This window comes from Pan paniscus, chromosome 10, assembly GCF_029289425.2.
Source record: "Pan paniscus chromosome 10, NHGRI_mPanPan1-v2.0_pri, whole genome shotgun sequence".
NCBI classification, from domain to species: domain Eukaryota; kingdom Metazoa; phylum Chordata; class Mammalia; order Primates; family Hominidae; genus Pan; species Pan paniscus.
In genome coordinates this window covers 79,594,831-79,617,466 of record NC_073259.2, presented here as the reverse complement: position 1 = coordinate 79,617,466, position 22,636 = coordinate 79,594,831, and the positions used below count along the sequence as shown (strand labels likewise).

General features: G+C 38.2%; 1 protein-coding gene across 2 annotated transcripts in view; it reads right to left on the bottom strand.

Moving 5' to 3' along the window:
- Positions 1–924: 924 nt before the first annotated feature.
- Positions 925–22,636, bottom strand: part of LGR5 (leucine rich repeat containing G protein-coupled receptor 5) — a 147,565-nt gene continuing 125,853 nt past the window's right edge. For both annotated transcript variants that reach the window (XM_003832909.5, XM_003832911.5), the window contains 10 exons: positions 21,724–21,795; positions 21,499–21,567; positions 21,287–21,358; positions 16,624–16,689; positions 15,279–15,350; positions 10,174–10,245; positions 9,241–9,366; positions 7,751–7,896; positions 5,653–5,736; positions 925–4,552 (listed from right to left, as the gene is read on the bottom strand). In XM_003832909.5, coding sequence (XP_003832957.1) covers positions 3,465–4,552; positions 5,653–5,736; positions 7,751–7,896; positions 9,241–9,366; positions 10,174–10,245; positions 15,279–15,350; positions 16,624–16,689; positions 21,287–21,358; positions 21,499–21,567; positions 21,724–21,795 — 1,867 coding nt within the window. In that variant the 3' untranslated portion in view covers positions 925–3,464. The remainder of the gene's footprint in view (positions 4,553–5,652; positions 5,737–7,750; positions 7,897–9,240; positions 9,367–10,173; positions 10,246–15,278; positions 15,351–16,623; positions 16,690–21,286; positions 21,359–21,498; positions 21,568–21,723; positions 21,796–22,636) is intronic.

Below are 22,636 nucleotides of genomic sequence, written 5' to 3'. Positions count from 1 at the left end.
CAGGACATTGTTACTTTTTCATATGTTAGAGTTTTTCTGGTTCTAAATGAAGAAGGTGTTGCTAATTTTATTTCCTTTTACTACTTTATTGTTATATTTTTAGCCAAAACTAAATGAGTAGATGTTTTTTATTTCATATAAGAATGATTTTCTCTTCTGTAACAGTTGAAAAAAAATGATGTGCAGTAACGGCCACCTAATATATTTTTCTATTAAAATGTCCCTGAAAATAGTTTGTTATAGGTGACATATGAAGAGAGGGACTAGAAATGATGAGTTTTTTGATGTAACTGGTTAAATTCAAAAGCAAAGGTAGCTCCATTGTGAGCATAAGGTCTTAGCCTAAAAGGTGGCTTTCCAGAGAGGCCTTTCCGGAGCTCCATTTCTAAAGCACCACACTAATTATTCCCAATAGACTATTTAAAATAGCTTCATTTCCTTCATTTATGTTTCTATCGGATATTTCCATGTTTATATTTGTTTATTGTCTATCTCCCCTCCGCTGGAATGCGAATTCCAGACCTTGTTTTGTTATCTGCAGTGCATAGAATACAGCACATAATGGTGCAGAATACTTGTTGAATGAATGAACCTGTTTTTGGAAACAAAATTGTTACTCCCTTACTTTAAGCTAGTTTACAGTTTATGGTTTTTACAAATTTGTTCCATGGTTTGTTCTTTACTGTTGTTCAATGTCTGAACAGTACATCTTTCCCCTTCTCACTGTAGATTTATTTATTTGTGGATGTAATTCAAGTTCTTTCTGATTATGCTATATTAGAGTGGAGAACATTTATCAGATGGCAGTGTTTTGTGTAAGGTGTATTATAACTAGTGTTTTGTCAATAAAATAATAAAGCCTGTGGATTTATCTAAAGAAATAAGTTGGAGTGAATTTAAGTGTCTTTTTTTTTTTTAATTACATTACTAACTTGTGTTTTCTTGAGCGGGAGACAAAGGGGCTGCCAGGACTTGTTCCTGACTTTGGGCAAGTATATTGAAAAGAAAGAATGAGATGCATTCCTCTAGAGGCGACTTTTATATCTGCTGCCTGGGTTAAGAGGTGGGAGAGTAAGAGGAGTGAGCTCTTGTTTCAGCTGAAGATAAGCCAAGCCAAGCATGGACTGCACAAAAGAGGATCCCATTTGATGCCTGTTAATTAGGTTTGGGCATGTGGTTAAGTCTGATGGGTAGGTGGAAAACTCAGTGCCAGGTGCCCTGTGGGTGCTCTGTAAACATGTTAATTTTAGCAATAATGCTGTGCCTCCTACCAGTACTTGATGGTTTCATTTTGCAATCCATGCAAGGAGAGCAGGAATCACCACTGGAGCTGGTAGGGTCTGGCACAGGTGTCTAGAAAAATAATTTCATTTCTCATGTTTTGGGGGATGGGGACCGAAGGGGAACAGTGTGTTTCTTTGTGCCCTGGGAATTGCATGTCCTCATGTTTTGGCCTTGACATAATCATCAAATGAATTATTTAACAAGTACATGAGTTTTTAAACTCATGTTTAAACTCACGTCCATGTTAAATAATTTAAGGTTGATTTGTTATTCATATATTTCTTTCTAATTGTGAGGTTTTTTCTTATATTGCAAAAGAAGTTTGAGACCAATAAAAGTTCTAGCTTATAAAATCCAAACTATCATAACCTTCACAAAAGTCAGGACAAAATGGCTTATCAACCATAAACAATTCAGGAGTTGGTAATGATATTTTGATTCGTTTTGTGAAAGATTGCTTTTTTTAAGATAAGTCCAATATATTTAGAATATTAAGTACAAATATTAATACTTAAATAGCAAAGGTACTTATACTCCAAAACTTAAAAACATTTAGAAGACTATATATCTGCCTGTGGGCTCAATAAATAGACTTGAAAATATTTTGTTTCATAGTCACACATTTTATTACAAATTTATTTTTTACCCAATAGAAAAGCAAATTTGGAATCTATTTACAAGTACTATATATTTACATATATACAGTTAATGAATTTAAAGAAAATGGGCAGAGAAACACAATATAAATCAAAGAATATGCCACTGTACAAGGTTTATTATCATTATCATGGTCCTTAATGTTACTGAACCTTTACTATAGTAATAAATACAGTTCTATATTTACACATCTTATAAAACATCTCATAAATGTATTTTTTCAAATCCAAGTTAAAACATCTGATCAAAATAAACATGCTTATATAAAAATAAATCTACCTAACAGCCATTTGGTTTGGATGTATTGAAGCTAATATAGGATAATAGAAGGTAAGAATTAATACTTTGACTTTTCTTATTTAATAACTTGCTTCTTAAAATACCTAACACAGTATTAATATGGAATAAGCAGAGAAGTAATGTTCCTAACATCAAGTGGGTTATCCAGAGAGAACACAGCTAAAACCAAGCTAAATAAACAGGATAATATGTTACTGAGTCTCTTGAGTCCAAAGTGGTGTCAGATATTGGGTTTGCCAGAGCTACTAGAGATACATGTGTAAGAAGTTGTATCAGTGGACTTAATTTATGTCATGTGCACATTTGATCATTAAGATGCACATCAGTTTGAATCAACTGATAAAACTTATTGCAAAAATTCTTTACTAACCCAGAAAAAAAAAATCCCAGATTGCTTACTATCTTTTCCAGGTATGTTCATTGCTGGCAGTGGAATTCCCTTCTGAGCTTTGGGCACCAAGGAGTTAAAAACAAATCAGATAAGACATATGTCACCTGTGCATGATTGCCTTAGTAACAATTTAAGAATTTCGGTCAATTTTTCTTTCAAAATACTTGTAAGCAGTTTTATCCCATGAAGGTGGAACCATCTAGTGCTGATATATAAAACCTGGTATCTCTAAAAATGATCTCAATATGAGTGAGTTAACAATACCTTACATTATCCATCTAAGGGATTTGTGCCTTAGAAGGATCCTTTCTGAGGAAAGGCAAAGGAGGACTCAAACATCTTCACATGGTCATTAGAATGAAATCCCATGGATCACAGCTTCTACCTAGCAATGTAGGTCATTGAAAACCCTTATTTTCCTAATTCCCCCAACAACCTCTTGAGTTTGTGGGTTTAAATAAACCCATTTGGAAAGCAAGTGGGTTCTCCCTCCTCCCAAAATGATTACATTGGTGAGTTCAAAGAGAATGCAATTCAAATCATGGAGAATCTTTTCTAAAGAAAATTTCAATCTGCTTTTTTGATCTGGGCTCACTTAAATAGTGTGATCGATCTATCCCTTAGCTGAACAAATTATACAGAGCAGCATTTAGACTTATATTCACTCTCAAGTATCAATAGGTTTTCAGCCTTTTCTTACTAACTGAGAGATTCTTTTTTGGTTTTTAAACCGAGTTTCACCTCAGCTCTTCTTATTAGTTACTGCTCTGATATACTCAATCTCACATTTTCAGGTTCTCAACCTTTGAAAACATTTTCCTTCACATATTAATTAGAGACATGGGACAAATGCCACAGAGGAAAGATGGCAGCTCTCAGTCACTGGATAAGCTGGTGATGGCACGGAACTGGGAGGCAGGTCATAAGTGATGCTGGAGCTGGTAAAGGTTACCAAGGCTTGAGTTGAGTCACAGGACTGTTTTTCGACATCATCAGAGTTAATTGACATCAAGCTTGGGTGTTTTGATCTTGTCCAGAAGTAGGTTTGCTTTCCCAGGCTCACCAGATCCTCCTTAAAGTGAGGATTGAACAGGATGTAGAGAAGGGGATTGAGACATGCAGGAAGTGGGACTACCACCAGAAGGATAAACTTAATTACTTCAGGACTGATAAATGTAAGGTTTATTAAAGAGGAGAAGGACAAGAAAGCCACAGGGCAGTATAGGATGCAGTTGGTGAAGAGCAACAGGGCAATGTGTTTTACCATAGAGCAGTCCCAAATATTCTCCAGGTCTCCCTTGTCCAAATTGCAGTAGAGCTTGGTGTAGGCAATGGTCATCATGAGGAAGCAAAGGGAATTGAGCAAGATGAGAGCGACCATGTAGCCCATGGTGCTGGGCTCCCCAAAAGGCAAAGGCAGGCAGAGAGGGGAGGCGCCATACTTGCTGCCACCCAGCAGGGGAACTGCGGCCATGGTCAAGGCCAGCAGGGCACAGAGCAAAATGATTACTTTCAGGCTAGAAAAGGGAGCTTTCGTTTCAAATTTTGCAGAATATTTCACAGAGAACCCACGCTCCAGGGCTGCCAGAGTAAGCAGAAAAACAGATGATTCCGAAGCAAAAATGGACAAAAAACCAATGACATGGCAACCAACCCCATTCTCCCACCAGGCACCATGTCGTGCAAAGCTTCCAAAAGTGAACGCATCCACACCAGCCAGCACGGCACTAGAGACTCCCGTGAGCATGTTCACTGCTGCGATGACCCCAATTAACAGTTTAATGGGGGAAATGTACAGAGGGGATCTGAAAACTGTTGAAGTCACCAAAGCATTACAAGTAAGTGCCAGAACTGCTATGGTCCACACTCCAATTCTGATCAGCCAGCCATCAAGCAGGTGTTCACAGGGTTTGAAGGGGCCTAGAAGTCCAAGGAAGGCAAAGATTGAATATCAAATTAGGGTTTACAACTTTTGCTGAATTACCCTTTTGTCTCTTTATTTAGGATGCCAAGAGATAACGGTCAAAAACAGCCTAATAACACACAGTGCCCATGTGCATGCTCCACTATCTCAAGCCACTGTCACCCTGGATCTTCTGCAGCACTGGCTGGGTGAGTACACCAGGTGCTCCTGTTCCAGGGTATTGATGGAGAAATGAGAATGGAGAATTTCGATCACTTAATTGAAGTCTCTAAGATACAGCTGTGTTGGAGCCAGGTAAAAAGCCAGATCTCCTGGACTTTTCATTATATAAGTTTTCAGAATATTTCCATAAGTTTCCATAGGCAGACAAGGAGAATCCTAGGGAAATACTCCGTAATATTATGAATGTGAATTTCATGAAAATCTCATCTTAGTTTTAGATTAAAATTTGAGGTTAGGGAGCAAGGGACAATCTATTCATTAAAAATAAAATATCAACTCTTCCTAGCTATCTTTTTTCAACTGGCTCATCCTGTTTTTTGGAATGAGACAAACTATTAAGTGAATTCGACTTCACTTTCCTCCCCTCCCTTCCCATCTCTTCCCCTCCCCTTCCTCTTTCCTTCCCTTCCGTTCCCTCCCCTCCCCTCCCTTCCCCTTCTCCTTCCTTCCTTCCTTTCTTCCTTCCTTCCTCTTATCTGTACAAACTATTATTTGCTTTTACCAAATAGTTATTTATAAGAAAAACCTAAGTCACTTTCAAATGTCGGTGATTACACAAAACAAGATTATAGCATACGATTTCAGGGTAAATTGCTAATATCATTTTAAAAATTACATATGCCTCTGACAACATACTTGATTCTTTAGTTTACATTAAGTTAAATCAAAAGTCCTCCCACCTCAATCCTATTGGCAAGTGAAAAACAACTCCAGGGAATGAACATTTGTACTTGACAGGCCACTATGGGGAGGGTTACTGATGAGCTGCAAAGTTGGCACAGATTCGGCTTTTAAAGTATAGCTGCATTGTCTTTCATGGGCTCAGAATCAGTGGTGGATACTGCCGTTGAGGAATTTTTGATGCCTTTCTCACCTGGGGAAGGTGAACACTGCACTGAATGAAGGGCTTTCAGGTCTTCCTCAAAGTCAAGCAGGAAATCTTCAAGGTCACGTTCATCTGCAGCACAAGAAGTCCTGGAATGATTAGTTCTGCCTCTCTTTTCAAGGGACCAAATCCCAGAGTGGAGAGTCCTGGGTTATTCTGGAGACATGAACTGTCACAAATTCCTTGTGCTCTAGCTTTCTTGCAAGTTATTATAAAGTTGCCTTTGGATGTTTGACTCAAGCTGCTATGACATACTATTCTAGTACAACTGGGGGTGAGGGAGAGTGACCCAAGACGCCGGGTCACTCTCTCATTCTGCTCTTGTTCCCTGCAGCTCATGATGTCCCCACATTGCAGAGCTAAATTAGAGGAGGCTACGGGCCTCTTCGTTCAGAGTAGGAACCGCTTTATCCAAATTTCTAACACTATAAAAGCTACAGTGCAAATGTTCTAGGCTCTGTTCTCTGAACACTAGAGAATCAGACACAGTAAGTTTCAGTCTTCCCTGGGGAATTCTGTGTAACAGAGGACAAATCAAATAACTACTTGGTGCTTGGTTTAGCTATCCATGAAATAGGAGTTTTGTGATCTAACATATTTCCCCAAAGATACAGATTTAATTGGTCTCGTGGGAATTGGGGACCAATATTTTTTAAAAGTTGCTATGTGAGTGTAATATGTGGTCCAGGGTTGAGAATCACTGCCTTTGAAAATAAACTCCATGAATGACCATCTCCCATTGTGTACTTTCAAGGCCTAGAACAGTGCCTGGCACAAAGTAGGCGCTCTAATAACTTTTTGCTTGTGTTTTTATTTTTTGAGTGAACAATTTTTGAGAGAAATTAGAGTGGGTGAGGCAGGAAGAGCAAAAACTGAAGCAAGAACAAGAACAAGACACATGCTGTGGCCTAAAACAAAAAAGGCAAGGACCAAGATATCAGTCCCTTAAACAGATACACAGGCAGGAAAAACTGGTAAGGTTATCTGCAGACAGACTGAATCATACTTGCTTTGGAATCAACAAATCATTAAGGCCCAAAGCATGAGAAGCCATCCTTCTGTTTAGTCTGTTTAGACTTTGTGCAAACTTGCAGGGTTGGCAGGGAAGGCAGGGGGTGGTGCCCAAAGCACCTCCTCATTGCCACAGGTGTGGTTTGAGAGGCATTGTTGTCTGTTTAGGTAACGTCTTAATTCAAGGAAAGCCAAGCTTTACAGACATTATCTCATTTCACCTTCCGGACAGATACCCCAGGGTGGGGTAGGTGAGGAGAATGATTTAGAATTAGTTGGACAAAAAGCAGGATTCTTTAGCCCTTCTGCTGAAATATGAAGGAATCTAAAATGTTTATATCTTTCAATCCTTCCAGGCCATACGAATGAAAATGGATTTTGTCTTCTGGAGAAAAAGTTTCTGAAGTACGTATGAAAAAGACATCCTCAGAAATAGACCCTTTAAAAAGCTGATGGAAACACCATGTCAGTAATCACCCCTGAGGACAGTATATGCTAAGGGGGAATCTAATTATACATATAAATATAAGAATTCACCTACAGAACAGATGAAATTTTAGGATAAATCCTGAGCGAGTTTTCTCTTTCTCAAGTAGTCTTTAAAAACTGGGATTTATTCACAATTTGCTGAGGTACAAGGACTTGTCTGAAGTTCAGATAATCTGTTTGATAATTTTTTTTCCTTTTTTTTTTTGAGACAGTCTTGCTCTGTTGCCCAGGCTGGAGTGCAGTGGCGTGATCTCAGCTCAGCTTGCTTTGGAATCAACCTGCCTCCCAGGTTGAAGCGATTCTCATACCTCAGCCTCCCAAGTACCTGGGATTACTGGCATGTGCCACCATGCCTGGCTACTTTTTTGTATTTTTAGCAGAGATAGGGGTTTCACCATGTTGGCCAGGCTGGTCTTGAACTGCTGACCTCAAGTGATCCATCTGCCTCGGCCTCCCAAACTGTTGGGATTACAGGTGTGTGCCACCACACCCGGCCTGTTCGATGACTTTTCATCAAACATAATTCATTTCCATGTGTTCCACTGAACACAACACAATTTCATTACCATGGCATAGCAAGTCCTACCTTGAACCTGAAACATTCCAGCATCTTTCTTATGAAGGTCGTCCATACTGCTGTTGTCACCTTTATTCCATTGATTAGAAATCTTATAGGCATTCTCACACACTCCAAATGCACAGCACTGGTAAGCATAAGGCATTTCTATAACCCTTTAAATGAACAAAACCCAAACAAAAAACACTTAAAGAAACGGATAATTAAATATAGTGTTCATGTTCTTTCACCCAATTATTCTACCTTTGGATTTTAGCCTAAATAAATAATCCAAAGTATAAGTTATGCACATAAAGGTGTTCATTACAGTGCTATTTATAAAAACAATGAAGTTATTAAAAATGATCACTATGAAATGTTAATTGCTGAAGCTGAGTGATGCAACTTCCATTACTCAAATGATGGAAAATTTCCAAAATAAAAAGGTTAAAAAAAAGGCTGCTAAGAAAAATTGTAGCAACATGAAAAAGTGCTTATGGCAGAATAAGTGACTATAATATGACATATATTTCTATGCACATTTTGAGTCTAACAATAAAAAATGCACTGGAAACAAAGCTTGGAAAGAAGTAACTTAAACATGTTGTTTAGAGTGGCATTTTTAAGATTTTTGTTCCTGGATGCTTAATAGAGACTGGGAGGGGTAGACTTGGGGGGAGGTGGGGATGGTTAATGGGTACAAAAAATAGAAAGAATAAATAACACCGACTATTCAATAGCACAACAGGGTGACTGCAGTCAATAATAATTTAATTGGGCATTTTAAAATAAAGAGTGTAATTGGATTGTTTGTAACTCAAATGATAAATGCTTGAGGGGATGAATACCCCATTTTCCATGATGTGCTTATTACATATTGCATGCCTGTATCAAAACATTTCGGGTACCCCATAAATATAAACACCAACTATGTAACCATAAAAAATAAAAACATTAAAAATTAAAAAAAAGATTTTTGTTCTCTCTTATACTTTCCCAACTCTCTTTTGGGGTTTTATTATTTTCATAATTTTAAAAGTATGTAAAAACTACCTTGGGTTAAAAAATACATAATCTTTCAAGATACTTCTTTGTCAATAATAAGCATAACAGATTTTAAACAGCATTACTTCCTCAAATATTAATTTAGTACATTTTATTAGATACATACAAGCTAAATTAAAAATTGTAAACAAGAGTAGAATAATGTTATAATGTTAATTAATTACATGCCCTTGTTTATTATTATATATATTCCATGGATCAATTGTTTTCAAACTCCTCCTATGAACTCTATGATTCTGGGAGGCATCTTTGAGAAGGAAAGGAAATATGGTCAGGAGGACACATTTTCCCACTTCAGGGCTTGTCCTAACAATGCTCCAGGGTTAGGAGACTTGAGGGCATGAAATGCAATTCAAAAGTGTCTCACGACCTCATAAATTTAGAACACCACTATAATACATCTATTATTTCACATGACCACAAATGTATCTTATTAGTTTTAATGACAAACTCACTTGAGTTCTGGAAAGTTTTCAGATGATATCAAGCTCTGTAAGGCATGATTTCCTGTTAATTTTAAGTGAGTTAAACCATGTAACCCAGTTATAGGAAAAGACGACAGGAGGTTGGACGATAGGTCCCTGCAAAACATCAAACAACAATTGGCTTTTAGTCTATGTTAGCATAAAACGTTTATGTTAAAAAAAACAACAACCTAAAGATCATTAAACTACTCAATAAAAACTTCTAAGCAGGGTCCTTACTCTTAACGGTAAAAGTAACCATTTTGGTTTAGCTCTTGATAACTTTTCTATTCACAATCAGGATTGTAGGGGAGAAAAGGTTTTAATTGTATTCAAATTGTTCTATATTCAGCTTCATTTTGTCAGGTGGGGACATCTAAAATCAAGGGGAAGGTGCTATATTTAATTTGAAAAGTGATGCTGAGTAGATTAGGAGTGAGAGGTAAAAAGTGTAGGGGGTGTATTTACTCCCCTTCCTCTTCTCCTAACTTCTGTCTAACCAATTTCTTCTTTCTTTGTTAGATAAGAGATGGGGAGAGGAAGGAGCAAGAGGTGGGAAGTTGGCGTGGGGGGAAGGGACAGGAAGATTCTCTATCAGTCAAAATGGCATAAAATAAAATGGAAGCCCTTCAGACCTGAATTGACATCTTATTCCATTCCACCCGATTACAAAGCACAAATAAAAAACTTCAGCTGAATAATGAGAACCAGGTGTCACCCAGATCTTCAATTATCCACTTAAGGGCCCATGTGGCCCTGGAGGAGCAGAACTCCTCCCTGGCTCTGACAAGCTCTAGGCATGGAGAACACAGAGGCAGGTAATCTGTGCATATCCAGCTTCTTCAACAAAACCAACTTTTAAAATTAACTAGACGGTCCTCAATTATTAAGAGACATACCATAAACAAGTTGTGGAATACTCACAGCTTTATTAGGGATGGCAAAGTGGAAAATGCATTGGGGTGAATAATAGCAATTTTGTTCCAAGCCAAATTCCTATTGTAAAAAAAGGCAAATGAGAGAATTATATAGAATAAAGAACATGTGAAGTTTTATCATATGCATTTAGTCTTCCACCAAAATTAATTTAATTTCAATTCAGATCAGAAACAATTAACTTATCAAACTGCCCTTCAGATTATGATATTAGTGGTATAAAATGACTAATGAGAGAACTTTAAATCAAGCTTGTTAAAACCAATCAAGGAAACATCGTTCAGGTGGATATTTTGGTTTTACTCTTGCTAAAAGGTTGACTTTAACATGGTTGTAAAATTTTATTAGGGCCTTTCTAAAATGAGTGGTTGTAGCACTGTGGGAAGGGACAGAAACTTCTGAGTCTCTTCTTCTGACAAGCAAGTTTTAAATTATAAAATGTCCTTGGATATGTAATGAAACTCAAAAAAATTTGGGCACATCACTCATATATGTTAGGCCTTGAGAGAAACACAAAGATGCTTTCAAGAAAATTTCCAGGAAGGATACTGACAAGTAAATTATTAGCCAGGATATGAATAAAATAGGGGCCAACATATGTTAGAAATAAAATTCTTTGATAGTAAAGAAAAAGTACAGTTTATGGGGAAATAAAATTCACTTCCCATGGACAAGTAATGAACTGCAGATAATTAAGTAGGAGTAAAACATTTTGCAAAAACTTCTGTAGATAATTTATCAGGAATAAGAACTACATTTTTAAAAAGGAAGGATGAATTTAAGATTTTTAATTTTTGTAAATGACTAACAATGGTAACTAAGATGTAGGCATTTGAGAGAACTGAAAGTAAACAAAGTCAACTTTTCTTAAGTGTAGAAAAGTTTATGATATTGGGCTCCAGGGTTACCTTAATAAATGGTATCCACAGAATATTTACATTCTCATTTGAAAGGTTCCTTAGGGACCTGTCCTCCTGTCCTGGAGGAAACTGGAAGTCTTTTCCTTGATCCCAGAACAGAAGAAAATTGCAGCTAACAAGGGGAGGAAACGTATGGAAGGTAGAAAAGCTACAAATGGCGGCTGGGCTTTGGGTAATTGAGTGAGAAGACTGTCTTCTGTTGAACTGCTCAAGAAATACGTGTCACTGAGGTGAGCAAGTAATACCATCTGTCAGAGTCTTTTTGGCAGCTTTAAGTAGATCATGGTGCCCTGGGAGAGCTTCACAGAGCAGAATATTTGGAATGTAGGCCAAGTCCTGCCATGGTGCTTAGAGTGATTTGGCTGGGGTTTAAGTAAATATGTGAGAATTTATATGTTCAAAGGCCTGTAATTCCTTTTCAATTCATGAGCCCGTGTGCTGGAATCCTCCCAGCAGCCCCAGAGGAGTCATTTTCTGCTTTCCTGCCCTGCTCTGTGCCTGGGGCTGATCCTGCAGGCTGCATCCCCAGAGCTCCCTAATGGCCTCAGTTGTATTCTCAGGAGAAGCCCCAGAAGGAAAGGGAGGTCAGGGCCCTCATGGTCTTCTCTTCCCTGTTTTGGAATCATGTCTCTCATGGCAGCTACAGACTTCTCAAGGGCTGCAACACTTCTCCATGCTTAAGCTCTTTCTTTGTCCTGGAAACATCATTTCCTCCCTGTGACTCTAGCCCCAGATGTTACTGGTTTCTGCACACCCATCCTTTGCTTGCTCCCTGCCAACACCTATGTAAGTGTCTTTTCATTTGAACCATCTTTTAAAAAAATTTAATTTAATTTTAAGTTCCAGGATACACGTGCAGGACATGCAGGTTTGTTACATAGGTAAACATGTGCCATGGTAGGTTTGCTGCACCTATCAACCCATCACCTAGGTATTAAGCCCTGCATGCATTAACTATTTATCCTGATGCTTTCCCTCCCCCTGCCACCCTGATAGGCCCTGGTGTGTGGTATCTCTCTCCCTGTGTCCATGTGTTCTTATTGTTCAGCTCCCACTTATAAGTGAGAACATGCAGTGTTTGGTTTTCTGTTCCTGTGTTAGTTTGCTGAGAATAATGGCTTCCAGCTCCACCCATGTGCCTGTAAAGGACATGATCTTATCCCTTCTTATGGCTGCGTAGTATTCCATGGTGTATATATACCACATTTTCTTTATCCAGTCTATCATTGGTGGGCATTTGGGTTGATTCCATGTCTTTGCTATTGTGAATAGTGCTGCAATGAACATATGTGTGCATGTATCTTTATAATAGAATGATACACACACACACACACACACACACACACACACACATATATTTTGAGATGGAGTCTCACTCTGTCGCCCAGGTTGGAGGGCGGTAGTGCGATCTCAGCTCACTGCAACCCCTGCCTCCCAGGTTCAAGCGATTCTCCTGCCTCAGCCTCCCGAGTAGCTGGGATTACAGGTGCCCACCACTATGCCCAGCTAATTTTTTTGTATTTTTAGTAGAGACAGGGTTTCACCATGTTGGCCACACTGATCTCGAACTCCTGACCTCAAGTGTTCTGCCCACTTCAGCCTCCCAAAGTGCTGGGATTACAGGTGTGAACCATCACACCCAACATTATGATTTACATTTTTGGGGGTATATACCCAGTAATAGAATTGCTGGGTCAAATGGTATTTCTGCATTTCAACCATCTTAAATGACTTCTGTTTCTTGCTAGAACCCTCAAAAGCTATATACTTATTTTCATAATAATAATAAGGTTGCATAGTTACAATGTGCCAGGTACAGTTACGAGGTTTTTGTTTGTTTGTTTGTTTTGTTTTGTTTTTTACAGGTTTTAATCTCATAACCCTCACCACAACCCTAAGAGGTAGGTATTATCATTACCTTCATTATACTCATGAGGAAAAATAGAAACTGTGTGACAAGTCACTTGAGTAATAAATTACAGAGTAATCTCAGGAGCTGCAATTCAAACGCAGGCACACTGACTTCACAGTCCCTGATCTTGTGCTCAGAACATGTTTAAATTCTTAAGCAAATAATGAAAAAGCCACTGCACTAGACCCTGGGCTAGAAGTTTTACTGAAATTTTAATTTATGGGAACCTGAAAAAGTTCTTATTGTTTTCAGGTATGGCATAGTCTACCTGATGACAGTGCTAAGTATTAAGTTCTATAGTAGAAAATGTGCAAAGTGCATCTGAGTGAAGTGGGCCCAAAGATAGAAGATCTTGTTCTTGCGAAATGGGCAGGGGGACAAGTCATGGGTGGGGAGGAATCCTATAGGCAATGGGAATAGGAGAAACACTGGCTCGTGTGTCAGGGTCCTGGAGTGTGCTGAGGAGAGATGACACTGTACCAGGAGGCTGGAATCAGATTTTGAAGAGTGTTGCTGGGAAGTTTGGTCTGATCTTGAAGACAACAGGGAAATAATTAGAAAGTTTTTGAAGCAGGGAAATAACATGATTAGATATTTATTTAAGAAAGAATAAGATGAATGGGTAGAGAGATGATAGAAGGACTGGTTGGGAGGATGATGGTGATCCAAACGAATCATTAATGGGCCTGCGGTAGAGGAGTGGAGAGGATGAATTGGAGTTGGCACAGTTTGGTGAGTGACTGAATGTGAGGTCACAGGGGAAGAAGGAATTCAGGGGGATTCAGACATTTATTCTTCAAAGTCTGTGTCACATTCTTTTGGTATCTATAGAGATCAGCCTTTTTTTTTTTTTTTTTTTTTTGAGACAGAGTCTTGCTCTGTCACTCAGGCTGGATGCAATGGCGTGATCTCGGCTCACTGCAACCTCCGCCTGCTGGGTTCAAGCAATTCTCCTGCCTCAGCCTCCTGAGTAGCTGGGACTACAGGCACATGCCACCATGCCCGGCTAATATTTTGTATTTTTAGTAGAGATGGGGTTTCACCATGTTGGCCAGGCTGGTCTCGAACTCCTGACCTCGTGATCCGCCCACCTTTTAATATAGAACTGACTTTTGGGGCAGCCAGACATCAAACCGGGTGAATAAGACAGGCAAGTCTTATTCACTTACCTGAATAAGGGTTAGGGTTAGGAAAATAGTAACCCTTAGTAAAAGGAAAATAAAAGTATTTTCCTTTTACACTTTTTCTTTCTTTTTTTTTTTTTTTTTAAGTAAAAGCACTCCACAAGTAGATTTCAACCAAAAGTGAGAGAAGGGCAACACAACGAAATTCAGAACAAGATGTTATTCTGGTAAACTTTTGGGAGGAAATTATTAAGGTTATTAAGGTAAACTTTTGGGAGAAAGTGACTCTTAAAAGTAAATTTAAAGTCTTTTGAGGAATAGTATTATTTTACCAAAGGTATAGTCTCTTAAGTACAAAAAAACTACTTTAGAAGTCAGCAAAAGAGAAAGGTTTTTAACAAACGTACTATAGTTTAAACATTACCTATCATCACCGTTCATCAAAATCATATTGAAATCCAGTTTCAGTATAGAAAAGTTTTAACTGTTATTTCATAAAACAATCTGCTAGTAAGTTTTTAAAAAAAATTTAATATATAACATTTCAATCATAAAATGGAATTAAATACAAGTATTTACAAATCTTAGTTGCCTGAGCAACAGAAGTGATTCCTAGAACAGCTGTGTTCAAACCTTAGTGTACTTGTTAAAATGCAGATTCCCAGTCCCCACTCCAGAGATTCTAACTCATGAGGCAGATAAGGTTCTGGAGTCTGTATTTTTTAGTCTCCTCGAGGTGATTATTAAGCACTTTGAGACACACGTTGAAAAAAATGCTTAACCAGGAAAAAAAGCAGGCAGATAGAATTATGTGATCATCCCATTTTTGCATGTAAAATGTTTCCTGTCGATTCCAGGTTGTGGACAGAAAACACAGTAGGCTAGTCAACAGCTTAGCCTCCTTCCTCTTCATTAAAACTTCCTGCCTGCTGACTGGTAGAGAGCATAATTGCAAATTTACTACTTTTAGATTTATTCCTGGAAATTACCAGAAGCAAAATACTTGATGTTTCATAGCAAATATATGCACAAAAGTCCAACCACAATAGTACACAATGAAAAGAAAACATTAGGGGAAGGCCCCAAAGAGAAAGAAAATGCTCTGTGCTGGGGAACGCACTGGGAGGTGATACTCACAGCGATCGGAGGCTAAGCAACTGCTGGAAAGTGTCAACTTTAATTTCGTAGATTTCATTATGTCTTAGGTCACTGAAATGACAGGGTTCCAAAGATTGATTTCAAAGTTACTGGTTTCAAAGACTACAGACTTCAGATAACTTTTATAGAGGGACTACCTGCCCTTAATCAAAGGAACACATGAAGTGTATCTATCAAGTGACTGATTTTTGTTTGTTTAAAAAAGAACATTACCATTTACACACTCAAGTATTGTCTCTTTCAAAGGAGCTAGTTTGCTTGGGAGGATGTAAAACCATATTCCAAACATGCAATCATCATTCAAAACACTGGAGGACTCTTCTCCTGGTGCTGCCTTCTGAGCCTTCCTTGGATTCTTTGAGGGTCTTCAGGAGGGTAAATTCTTTACCTTTTACAGATGGATTTGCTTTGTTTTTTTCCCTTAAGCACCCAAAGGCATTGAGAGAAAAACTAAATGTGAAGGGATAGATGGTTAATATTGTTTTGATCAAAACTGAAGTGTGACTATAAAACAACAAGTTTGGCCGGGCGCGGTGGCTCACGCCTGTAATCGCAGCACTTTGGGAGGCTGAGATGGGCAGGTCATGAGGTCAGGAGTTCGAGAGCAGCCTGGCCAACATGGTGAAACCTCGTCTCTACTAAAAATGCAAAAAATTAGCCAGGCATGGTGATGGGTGCCTGTAATCCCAGCTACTCGGGAGGCTGAGGCAGGAGAATTGCTTGAACCCACAAGGCAGAGGTGGCAGTGAGCCGAGATCACGCCATGCGCTCCGGCCTGGGCGACAGAGCGAGACTCCATCTTGAGAAAAGAAAAAAAAAAGGCTGATGTTTTGTAGGGGAGGCAATGTTAAGAGAGGAATTCTAAAGGGTTTCATGCATAAGTACCATCTGTAGCACTTTAAATATGACAAATATGGCCTTCCCCTAAAGTTGACTATTGTGAAACAAACACACCAACAAACCCAAGTCCCCACATATTAAAAAATAACACCACTCATTGGATATGTAAGTTTGGTTGTACTTCTAAAATAAGAAAAATTTCAAAGCCCAAACACACCCAATTCACTAGTACCCTGAGTTAGGGGGAGAAAAAAGCAGATATATAATAAATGTTTTACTAATATGGTACAGTGCATGAAAAAATAATATTATCTATGTTTCTCAACTTTCTAAGCACACTGCACAGTCACACCTTGTGTGTGTAAGAAGGAAAAGGATCACATGTCTCCCCAGTGAACCACAGGGTAAATGAACCAGTGACCCTGAGAAATGTGAGTTTTGATTCTTGAGTTTTGCTAGGTGACTTAGAGACTTCTAGACTTACATTTTCTGAAGCTTTTGGCAGACTGAAAAACTGGGTAAATCTTCTAATAGGTTGTAAGACAGATCTCTGAAAAACAGAAGGTGCAAAAAGGGAAAATCTGTTACAAATAAATCATAAAGAAACATGCTTTGCTCTCCTTTTCCCTCCAAGATGTTATATCTCCCAAAGGCAGACTCTGAACATTTTCACAGCCCTGACATGGAGCAGGTAGTCACAGCCATTATTGGATTAACCAGTAGATTCAAATGTTTACTGAAATGTAACTGTTATACTTCTTTAATTGATTTAAATAGTTTACTTAATGAATTCATTTATATTTTGTTAGTACTTCTCTAAATGCTCTAGCTATTATCTTACTGCAATGAGAACAAATTAAATTAAATAATTGTGCCTCTGTCTCTAAGAGCTGCTACATCTCTACAGCTCAGATAAATCATTGTTGTTTCTTTTCTAATCAACTCTTTAAAAAAACCTAACAATTCAAAACATAGCAGGAGCTTTGAAATCAATCACTACAAGAAGGAGGTGGGGGAACGGAATCTAAGAAAATCTTCAGCCAAAATTCAACAAATTACAGAATAACAAAAACATCTGGACATATTTATAGTATAATATAACTAATCTAAAGCAAGCCATCATAATTTGCGAAAGCTTGAAAGAAAAGAAAGTTGGTAGATAACGTAACATAGATATATAAGAACAATTTTGTCTCATGTTTTAAAAGTTATCAGCTAATCAACTAACACATTTTCATGCCTGATTCTAATTCTTAAAACCAGATCACCACTATGCAATGGGAAAAATCATACTTTTTCTAAGGGGCTTCAAATTAGTCTTATAATTGATCACTTTATCCTACATTTATTGAATAAATGGGATTTATAAAGGAATAAAGTCCATTTACTCCGCATAAATAGTACAAATGAAGCTGCTTGTAAATCCAAATTTGTAACTTTCTGAAGGTTTGAAGGATACCCCCCCACCCAATACCTCCAAAATCTCACACCTATGCACAAATATACCTGATTATTAATATGGTATGTATTTTTGAAAAATAGTGAATATAATAAAATGGACACACATATTATCAAAGCCGATAATTGGTTTACTCATCTCTGCAGGCTGCAAAGGGGATACTCCTTCATTGTCTACCTCTTAATAGAGGGAACAAAAGACCTTCTACATAAAGGCATAGTGTTGCCTTCTACCTAATGATTTTCATGGCTAACACTGACCAAGCACTTTAAAAAAAATTATTTTATTTTTTAAAAATTCTGGGGTACATGTGCAGAATGTACAGGTTTGTTATGTAGGTAAACGTGTGCCATGGTGGTCTGCTGCACCTATCAGCCCATCACCTAGGTATTAAGCCCCGGACGCATTAGCTTTTTTCCTTAATGCTTTCCCCTTCCCACCCTCCCCCGGCAAGGCCCAGTTAAGTGTGGTTTCTCTCCCTGTGTCCATGTGTTCTCATTGTTCAGCTCCCACTTGCAAGTGAGAACTTGCAATGTTTGGTTTCTGTTCCTGCATTAGTTTGCTGAGAATAATGACTTCCGGCTTCATCCATGTCCCTGCAAAGGACATGATCTGATTTCTTCTTATGGCTGCATAGTATTCCATGGTGTATATGTAGCACATTTTCTTTATCCAGTCTATCACTGGTGGGCATTTGGGTTGATTCCACGTCTTTGCTATTGTGAATAGTGCTTCAATGAACATACATGTGCATGTATCTTTATAATACAATGATTTATATTCCCTTGGGTATATACCCAGTTATGGGATTGCTGGGTCAAATGGTATTTCTGGTTCTAAATACTTAAGGAATTGCCATACTGTCTTCCACAATGGTTGAACTAATTTACATTCCCACCAACAGTGTAAAAGCATTCCTATTTCTCTGCAACCTCGCCAGCATTTGTTGTTTCTTGACTTTTTAATAATCGCCATTCTGGCTGGTGTGAGATGGTATCTCCTTGTGGTTTTGACTTGCATTTCTCTAATGATCAGTGATGTTGAACTATTTTTCATGTGTTTGTTGGCTGCATGTATGTCTTTTTTTGAGAAGTGTCTGTTCATATCCTTTGCCCACGTTTTAATGGGGTTTTTTTTTCTTGTAAATTTGCTTAAGTTCCTTGTAGATTCTGGATATTAGCCCCTTGGCAGATGGATAGATTGCAAAAATTTTCTCCTATTCTGTAGGTTGTCTGTTTGCTCTGATGATAGTTTCATTTGCTGTGCAGAAGCTCTTTAGTTTAATTAGATCCCATTTGTGAATTTTTGCTTTTGTTGCAATTGCTTTAGGCGATTTCATCATAAAATCTTGGCTCATGCCTATGTCCTGAATGGTATTGACTAGATTTCTTCTAGGGTTTTTATATTTTAAGTTTTACATTTAAGTCTTAATCCATCTTGAGTTAATTTTTGTATAAGGTGTAAGGAAGGGATCCAGTTTCAATTTTCTGCATATGGCTAGCCAGTTCTCTCAGCACCATTTATTAAACAGGGAATCCTTTGCCCATTGCCAAGCACTTCTTATATAAAGGTACCATGTTTATAGCTTTACTTGAATTATCTGGTTTAATTCCTGTGGCCACCTTATGAGGGAGACACCATAATTCTACTCATACAATATGAAATGACTTGCCTAAGCTGACCAGCTAGTAAGTGGGGAAAGTTACACATAGCCTACAGAATGGGCTAAATAATTCCCATGCACATGACGCAAAACTAGTCATGTACAGTGAAATTTCCTCATGTAACAAGTACTCAGTGGATGAGTTAGCCAAAGGGGAGAGCTCTCAGATCTATACCCCCAGGAGAACATAAAGCACCTTGTACTAGGGGTGAGGCTCCGGGGTTCTAATCTCAACTTCAGCTAATTCTACTTGGTTGATACACTAGCTAAGCATTGGTATCTTTCTCAGTTCTCCTAAATGAGAAGACACCATTTTGCAGGGTCATTGGGAAGAACAAATGAATATTATAGGTGAAAATGCTTTGAAAATGGTAAGATCTACTATGAATGTTATGTGTATTCCTCCCGGCTTTTCAAGTTCCAACTCAAGGAAAGAATAATGGTTCCAGGGAAGTGAGAAAGATGATAAAAGTTAACACTGACTGAGAGTTACAGTGTCCCAGGTGCTGCTGTAACTGTTTGACATGTAGTCATTTAATCAGTCCTCATGAGAACCCTCTGAAGGAAGTGGTTACATCTCCTTTTATAGACTGGGAAACTGAGCTCCAGGAGGAATAATAATGTGCTCAAGATCCTGTGCTGGCATATAGAGAGCCTGGATTTGAACCAGAAAAGTTGGCTCCACAGCCTTTGCTTTTAAAGTCATTTTGCCAGTGAGCCTCCATTCATGCAGTTCTAGACCTGAGTGGTTACCACTCATTGTGTGACATAGCAGAGAGAGATGCAGTTTAAACACTGGTTCCTTACTTACTAGCTCCAGTATGTAAAATCCTAATCATATAACTGCGCCAGTTTTCTGGAGAAATGGGGATGATTATACCTGTTCTGGGTGTGGTAGGCAGAATTCTAACATGGCCCCCCAAATTTCTACCACCTGATATACACACACTTTCTCCCAGTTATTCAATCAAATTGATTGTATTTGAATTCAAACTCGCTTCTTTCTTGCTTTGTGATTTTAACAAATTAAATTCTCTAATACTGCTTTCTTATCTGTAGCTGCACTTCATGGGGTGGGGTGGGGTAGGGCGAAGAAAGATTTGCTCTATACTCCCCTCCTTCAGATGTGAATCACTGACTCCAAGGCTACCATGTGGTGTCACTGCATCCACATATCATTGAGCAACTGGAGTCTGAAGTGACACAGCAGGCTGGGGCTGGGGAAAGGCAGAATCACAGCGGCAGCCATTCCCATTTATCTACTTAACATTCTGAGTGCTGCTAAGTAAAGCTTATGGTGAAATTGCAGGCGCTCAATTGCCACAGGTGCCTTCTATGTGAGTGCAGAGCCATAGCAAAAGATTAAGAGTCCTTTTATTAAGTCCCAACATGCCTGAGAGGACAATGATTGTGTTGAGTGGAAGTTGAGGGAGAAGGCTGAAAAATGGAAGGTCAAAACAAGTCTCCTTAAATCCATGTAAACTACTTTTTTTCATAACACATGGGAAAGGCAGAGGAAAAAAGTCCCAAGTCAATAGAAATAACATATGCAAGCTGTTTAACCATTACAGGAAACATTAGAACATGGCATTGACAACTATACTGGAAGGATGTTTGATCACCTTTATCAAGGATTGTGTGGATCTGATATCTCAGTTTTTGATTTTGGCATCCATATTGGGTGGTTGATCCATTATGTTATTTTGTTCTGCTCTGCAAAGCCTTTAGAGGGGGAAATAAAGTGATTTTGGCCTCTTCATATCTTTTCTGAAAGAAAACATGTGCCAACTGAAAGTCTAGTGGGAGCTTGTTTGGGACTTAGAAAACAAAGGGTACATTACCATTTTTTACCAGGATCATGTCAGAGAGCCTGGACCAAAGAGGGCAAAGGAGGCTTGACCTCCTGCAGACCTGAAAGGAAAAACTTTCTCCTCTTTTAAAGAGATTATTGAAATCATGTCTGCCATTTCACCCCTAAATGGAAGTTGCCTGTGTACACAACATTATTGCCTTACTGATACGCACAGCACTTGGAGATTAGGTAACTGATTGCAGACCGTTTGAGGAAGAGATGAGATCTGTGCTCCAGTTAAAGTCCTGTTAAAACACAAACCAGACATAATTCTTTCATTCGGGCATCACACAGTGACATATTTTGACTCACTGATGTTAAGACTGATCAAGCTCTAATGGCAGTGTATGTTCTGGGCAAAGTCAAGAGTCTACTCAGTACTTACAGACTCTCCAGGTTTGCAGTTCCAGTTAAATCAGGAAATTCAGTTATTTGTGAGGCACCATTCAGAGTCCTAGAAAGAGGAGTATATAAGTATTACTGGTAGAAGATTCTAGACAGGGGTAATTTTTATTGCCATTTTCAAAGCACTTCAACCTATAATATTCATTTGGTTTTTCACAGCAACCCTGTAGAGGGAAAGTGATCCATAAGAGACATAGAAACTTACAGTGTTCTTAGTTCAGGTAAATGTTGAAAAGCAGATCTCCCAACAAACTGGATGGGATTGTCATAGAAATGTCTAAAAGAAACCCAAACAGCAATTAATATCTTAGTATAAAATTTGAAAGATGAATATCTGTTCAAAATTTGAACAAATACAGTAAATGTACTTATGTAATTTTAATTATACTGTATTACATAACATTCCCAATTCCTTGGTTTCAGGCAAGCCTCAAAAGTGTTTTGACTTACAGTATGAGACTTTTGGTAAGGAATCTGTACTATATAAAATTGAAGATTTCTGACAACAAGGGAGATATGAGTGATAGTTACTAAGGAGAAAAGCAAGTAAATTGAATACTTAACAGTTTCCTCTCCCTCCAACATCTGTAGAATATCCATTGAGTGGCAAAAAGGTAATTCAAAGTACTGGCAATCAGATCATTACTTAATGAAAGACGAAGTCTATCTATCGATATCTACTGAAGGTTATTATATCTGCTGGTCACCATAACATACACAAGAGACTCATCAGATTATTGGAGAGGAAATGAGCTATCCTGGCATATGTCTAAAATTAGAATTTTCTTGAATTAATTATTGTTTTAAAAGGTGAGACATTATTAGAGATTAAAAAATACTTTGTTTTACAGATGTTTTCAATGTAATGATTTTTGAACTGCCTGGTCAATGGAGTGCCATATACTTTTTAGCTGAGTCATTCTTCTAGTCCAATTAAACTCAACAAATATTCACTAATGTCTACCACGTTTAAAGTATGAGGGTAGGTATGTGAGGATTTAAAGATTGATTCATTAAAAAGCTGTCATTGGGTAACTACTTTGGACTTGGCATTATACTAGATGCTGGGGGTTTGAAGAAGAATGATAAGATGTTCCTGTGGTAAAGGAGCCTGGATT